This window comes from Thunnus maccoyii, chromosome 1 (assembly GCF_910596095.1).
Source record: "Thunnus maccoyii chromosome 1, fThuMac1.1, whole genome shotgun sequence".
Lineage (NCBI taxonomy): Eukaryota > Metazoa > Chordata > Actinopteri > Scombriformes > Scombridae > Thunnus > Thunnus maccoyii.
In genome coordinates, this window is record NC_056533.1 from 36408625 (window position 1) to 36414975 (window position 6351).

Here is a 6351-nt window from a genome sequence, read left to right on the forward strand (position 1 = left end):
TGTAACAGTTTTGGGAAACAGAAAAATGATGTTGTTCTGCTGATTAAGGTGCCAGATTAGAAAACGCTCCTATGTGTCGTTCTGGAGTCACATGGTCAAACCAAGCCCGTTCTCATTTCCAGGGCGTCGAATACCAACACTTTGTCATACCCTTTGGCGTCTGTATGAGACGCACCGGGCTTTCAACTAACTCCAATGTAAACCCATCTGTGTCATTATTAGACGCCATGAGACTGATGACTGATGACGTCTGTACAAGGTGACAATTTCCCTCTCAGCACGAGGCATGCTGGGTGGATGACTTAATAGTTAGATGGCAAAAGGTGGACTTTGTTGCAGTCATTGTGTTTACTGTTGCCATGACAACGTTTCATATGATCATTTCAATCCAAACCATGATCTTTCCCTAAACCTAACCAGATCTTAACCAGCTCTGAACGCGTAATATTGCCGCATATGGATCTACATTGGATTTAGCTGAACGCGTGGTGCGTCTCATACAGACGCCAAAGGATGCTGACAAAGCGTATTTGACGACCTGGGATGAGAACGTGCTGTCAAACAACATATTTGATCATTTAATGTGGAGGACTTGTTGCTTTTTAGCTCCGTTTTTGGTCTCCACCAGCTCCTCAGAAAAACATCTGTCTCTTCAGCTGCTAAAATCCTCCATTTTTGTGTCACAAGCTCATCACTGCATTTGTTTGTCTGCTGTTTAACGTTAGCGTAGTTTTGAAAGTTAGCTGAGTGGTAACGTGCATGTTAATGAAGTAACGTTACAGCAGTCGTATCTTTAATGTTTTCTGTCCCAGTGTGTGAACATCAGGGTTGAAAATTTAAAATTAAGAATAAAATCCATGAACCTTGATGTTTAACTCCCTGCTGCCATTTAGTATTATATGTTTCAAACTGCATTTGACAAATGAGTATCATGTGATGTATCAATAGATGACATCTGATGACAGTAAACATTATTTTATTCATAAAATGTCACGTTGTTCATGATTTAGACTCTGCTGGTTAAATGATGTTACTTGGAGTTGAACATCTGGTTCCTCGATTGTCATTTTAGACCTTTTATCAGGTTATGATGGACACACAAATCAATCATGTCATTTCCTCCACTTGAATATATGAAGGAGAGTCGTCGATGTTTCAGGCAGTTTGTGTTACAGTCTCCTCCGTGAGGACTTTGTTTTTTCTGTTTTTCGTGTGAATTCAAAGCAAAACAAAACATGCTTTTCCCGTTTTAGTCTGCAAATTGGCAATTGGAATACAAAAGAAACCCAATCCAGAAAACAACTTGTTTTTTTGTTATTGCATATATATATCTAGATAGATAGATAGATAGATAAATAAATAGATAGATAGATAGAGGGTGTGATTTGGAGGGAGAATCCCCGTTTGCCTCTGCGCAAGAGCGCAGTGCCATTACGCACAGCTGTTCACTTTTTTTTACCTTCATTAATTCGCCTGAAAATTACACCAGGCTGCTACAAAATAACCACACACACCTCTACACACAGCAGACTGGTCGGTTATACCTGATATTCTGCTTTTTATGAAGGAGCGTCCGTTTACCTGGGCTCATCAGCCTCTTTTCCAACTTTCTTTTTACCAAAAGTAGCGTCTCATTTTACTCTTGAAACACATTGAAGTGCAAACACTGTTGTGTAACATTAATTACTAAACTATGCGATAGTTTAGTAACTAATTTTACATTAGTGTACGATTAATTAATTTTTTTTTACTAGGCCAACTCACTGATGAAAGTAACTTCTCCATCTGTCTTGTCTTCAGATTTTTGATGATGTGTGTTCATGTTGTAACACTTTGAACCATCCAGGCATTTCCTAAAGAAAAGCCTTCTTTTTGTTTAGATGTCGTTATCACGTTTACTATGATTGCGCAACTGTTTCACCTGTATGTGACTGGCTGAGAGAGCGTTAATCATCACACCCACTGATCTATATTCACCGTCATCCATCCCTTTTGAATGTTGCACTGCTGCACGTACATAGCAGGTGCACACGGAGATGTCCACACAGTCTGTGAGCTTAAGACCCACTACGCTGTTCTTGTCATTGCACTTAATCAGTTAAATTAGGGCCCAAATGTATTTAGCACATCTGTCCGAGTGGACAGACATAAATACTGTAATTTATTCGAATGAATGAATGTATTTGTCTGTCTATCTATCTATCTATATAGATAGATCTATCTATCTATATAGATAGAAATACAGATATAGATATAGATATATTCTATAGCAAAAAACAAGTTGTTGTCTGGATTGGGTTTCTTTTCTATTCCAATTGCCGATTTGCAGACCAAAACAGAAACGCATGTGGATTTTCGTTTGTTTGTTGTTGTTTTTTTAATTCACACGAAAAACAGAAAAACAAAGTAATACATTGATTGTTTATCCTGTTATGAGTCAAGTTGAACACAGCTTTGGGTGGAGACTACACGGACCTCAAATGAAGGCGGACAGCACCTCCTTCCTGTTAAAAAGACGGACAGTGCGTCCGTCCAATCAGCGATGATCCTTGTCAGTGGGAGAGCGTCCAATCAGCAACAAGCTTTGTCGATAGCAGGTACCTACCTTTTCCGGTAGAAGTTAGTGTTGCTGTGTTGTCAACTTCTACGGGTGTGTTGTCAACTTTTACGGTTGTGATTTCTGATTTGTTGTCGTGTTTTCTCTTTTGTTGTTGTTGTGTTTTGTCATTTTTTTTGTTGTGTTTTGTCGTTTGTTGTTGTGTTTTGTTATTTGTTGTTGTGTTTTGTTATTTGTTGTTGTGTTTTGTCATTTGTTGTTGTGTTTTGTTATTTGTTGTTGTTGTTTTGTCATTTGTTGTTGTGTTTTGTTATTTGTTGTTGTGTTTTGTCATTTGTTGTCGTGTATTGTTATTTGTTGTTGTGTTTGGTTATTTTTTTGTTGTTGTGTTTTGTCATTTGTTGTTGTTTTGTTATTTTTTGTTGTTGTGTTTTGTCATTTGTTGTTGTGTTTTGTTATTTGTTGTTGTGTTTTGTTATTTGTTGTTGTGTTTTGTCATTTGTTGTTGTTTTGTTATTTGTTGTTGTGTTTTGTTATTTGTTGTTGTGTTTTGTCATTTGTTGTTGTTTTATTTGTTGTTGTGTTTTGTCATTTGTTGTTGTGTTTTGTTATTTGTTGTTTTGTTATTTGTTGTTGTCTTTTGTTATTTGTTGTTGTCTTTTGTCATTTGTTGTTGTTTTATTTGTTGTTGTGTTTTGTCATTTGTTGTTGTGTTTTGTTATTTGTTGTTTTGTTATTTGTTGTTGTCTTTTGTTATTTGTTGTTGTCTTTTGTTATTTGTTGTTGTGTTTTGTCATTTGTTGTTGTGTTTTGTTATTTGTTGTTTTGTTATTTGTTGTTGTCTTTTGTTATTTGTTGTTGTGTTTTGTCATTTGTTGTTGTTTTATTTGTTGTTGTGTTTTGTCATTTGTTGTTGTTTTATTTGTTGTGTTTTGTTATTTGTTGTTTTGTTATTTGTTGTTGTGTTTTGTTATTTGTTGTTGTCTTTTGTTATTTGTTGTTGTGTTTTGTTATTTGTTGTTTTGTTATTTGTTGTTGTCTTTTGTTATTTGTTGTTGTCTTTTGTCATTTGTTGTTGTTTTGTTATTTGTGGTTGTGTTTTGTCATTTGTTGTTGTTTTGTTATTTGTTGTTGTGTTTTGTTATTTGTTGTTGTGTTTTGTCATTTGTTGTTGTTTTGTTATTTGTTGTTGTGTTTTGTTATTTGTTGTTGTGTTTTGTTATTTGTTGTCGTGTATTGTTATTTGTTGTTGTTGTTTTGTTATTTGTTGTTGTGTTTTGATATTTGTTGTTGTGTTTTGTCATTTGTTGTTGTGTTTTGTTATTTGTTGTTGTGTTTTGTTATTTGTTGTTGTTGTGTTTTGTTATTTGTTGTTGTGTTTTGTTATTTGTTGTCGTGTGTTGTTATTTGTTGTTGTGTTTTTTGATTTGTCGTTGTGATCTGCACTTCAGGGCCACCGTACATCTGTCTCTGTTGAGGAACCATGAAGACTCTGGCGACTTTCATCCTTCTGACTCTGATCTGCTTCCTGCATCACAGCTCTGCATGTCAGTGACTCTGCTTGATTTCTCTGAGATGCCACTAAAACTGCATTTAACAGACTAAGTGTTATGTTAAGTGTTAAGTGTGTGTGTGTGTGTTCACAGCTGCCAACGGTGCAGTGTTGGCGACTACAGACGGATGCTGTATGAACCACACTCGGATGATAATTCCTAAGCAGAAGGTGAGACATGTGGCGGAGAACCCAAGTCACTGCGAAACCAAAGCGATTATGTAAGTATACAGGTTTTGTTTTTGGATCACATTAGATTGTACAGATGTTAATCATCTACCACATATTACGTGTACTTTTAATGCAATGATTTTGCATCAAAAGAAAATCAGAGAAACCTGCAATTTTTTCTTCCTGCCAGTAAGTAAAAATAAGGTAGAAATACTTCTTTAAAAGTAAAAGCTTTAAGTAAAAATAGTAGCACACAGAGTATTAATATATATAGTATTAGCAGCAAAATGTCCTTAAAAGTATCCTGTGTGTGTTTTTTATGATTTCAATGAACTGACAATTGAGGAAAATATTCAGTTCAGTGTATTTAGTGAGAAGTGCTGAATGTAAAGAAATCTGAAATCTCTACAATGAAATATAAAAGTTAAAAAAGAAGTACTTAAAAAAGGAATATATTCCTTTTAAAATCAAACTGCTTTGTATTGAGGGGTTATTTCATCTATAACAATGTCTCATATTTTATGAGGTTTCATGTTTTTATATGTAAATCTATGTATCTGTGCAGGTAAAGACGTCAGATAAATGACTTAAAAGTAAAATATTTCCTTTTAAAATGTAGTGAAATATAAAGTTTCTGAAGATGGAAATGCTGAGTAAAAGTACTTAAAGTACCATGAAAACTTAATTTCTTGAGTATTTCTCTATAACAATAACTATTTATGACTAAATAATCAACAAAACACAAATACAGAAATGTTAGATGCCAATCAGCAAATGACCAGTTTACAAATTGATGTTTAGTAGGTTGCAGAGTCTCCACAAGGGAGCACTGTTCAGTCGTTATATGTGAAGACCTTCAGGTCTAAAACAGGAGGATTTGATTATTTCTATTTTCTGCTACTTTATATTTCTATTTCACTTCATTTCTGAAGTAAATATTTGACATTTTACTCCACTACATTTGTTTGACAGCAGTAGTGCAGATTCAGATTTTACATACAAAACAAATTAAAAGTAACTAAGTACATTTACTCAAGTACTGCACTTAAGTACAATTTTGAGGTACTTGTACTTGTACAAAGGTTAGTGTAAGTCTCCAGGAAATGAATGTTAGTCTATGTAATGTCCACAAAAGTGACCTAAGTCAACGTATGCGTGTGCCTCTAACAACATACAATATGTTTTGTGTGTTTCTTACAGAGTCACGTCTGTGTGTGATAAGCTGTATTGTATTGATCCTGATTCCCGATGGGCAAAGAACCTGTTGGCAGAATTTGAGAAGTTCCCTGATAAGACGTCTCCACCTGCTCCTTTCAATCGCTCCAAGTGTAGAAAATATAGAAAAAAATAGTGATGTGGTGTGAGAATGCTGTTCCTTTGTGTACTGCAATGACGTGTAAATTATCTATTCTACTGGTTGTTGTAATTGATAATCAATGATAATTACTTGAAATACTTTCTAGAATATTAAACACACCAGCCAAAGTTTTGTCTAAGATTAGAAAATAACAAGTGGTACTACGGTTTATTACTGACTTTTTTAAATGTATGTTTATTAATACTACACGAGCTAATGTCTCTTTCTGTGATGAATGTTTTGAGTGTGTGAACATCAGAGTTGAAAATTTAAAATTAAGAATAAAATCCATGAACCTTGATGTTTAACTCCCTGCTGCCATTTAGTATTATATGTTTCAAACTGCATTTGACAAATGAGTATCATGTGATGTATCAATAGATGACATCTGATGACAGTAAACACTATTTTGTTCAGAAAATGTCACGTTGTTGTTCATGATTTAGACTCTGCTGGTTAAATGATGTTACTTGGAGTTGAACATCTGGTTCCTTGATTGTCATTTTAGACCTTTTATCAGGTTATGATGGACACACAAATCAATCATGTCATTTCCTCCACTTGAACATATGAAGGAGAGTCGTCGATGTTTCAGGCAGTTTGTGTTACAGTCTCCTCCGTGAGGACAGCAGGTTGGAGGGAAAAAATCGATTACTGGACTTTTCAGTGTTTCCATTGTTTCTGGTTTGAGTGGAAGTAAGCGTGCCAACAACA

At 34.8% G+C, this 6351-nt stretch overlaps 1 protein-coding gene across 3 annotated transcripts; it reads left to right on the forward strand.

Moving 5' to 3' along the window:
• Positions 1-136: 136 nt before the first annotated feature.
• On the forward strand, positions 137-6351 carry LOC121901915 (C-C motif chemokine 7-like). Of its 3 annotated transcripts, XR_006097416.1 has the most exons (5): positions 137-259; positions 2443-2650; positions 4009-4104; positions 4204-4330; positions 5481-6351. XR_006097416.1 is itself a non-coding variant. In XM_042419011.1 (4 exons), the coding sequence occupies exons 2-4, from the start codon at positions 4041-4043 to the stop codon at positions 5629-5631; spliced, it is 342 nt and encodes a 113-aa protein (XP_042274945.1). In that variant the 5' UTR covers positions 2374-2650; positions 4009-4040; the 3' UTR covers positions 5632-6351. The 3 variants fall into 3 exon arrangements, 2 of the variants coding, with proteins under 2 accessions (XP_042274945.1, XP_042274953.1); XM_042419011.1 differs by lacking the exon at positions 137-259 and having other exon boundaries at positions 2374-2650; XM_042419019.1 differs by lacking the exon at positions 137-259 and having other exon boundaries at positions 2602-2670.

Bases quoted from the DNA above. Each gene is read 5' to 3' on its own strand.
- LOC121901915 (XM_042419011.1), top strand. From the start codon at position 4,041: ATGAAGACTCTGGCGACTTTCATCCTTCTGACTCTGATCTGCTTCCTG. The intron at 4,105-4,203 runs GTCAGTGACTCT...GTGTGTTCACAG, and splicing joins CCTGCATCACAGCTCTGCAT to CTGCCAACGGTGCAGTGTTG. The intron at 4,331-5,480 runs GTAAGTATACAG...TGTTTCTTACAG, and splicing joins TGCGAAACCAAAGCGATTAT to AGTCACGTCTGTGTGTGATA.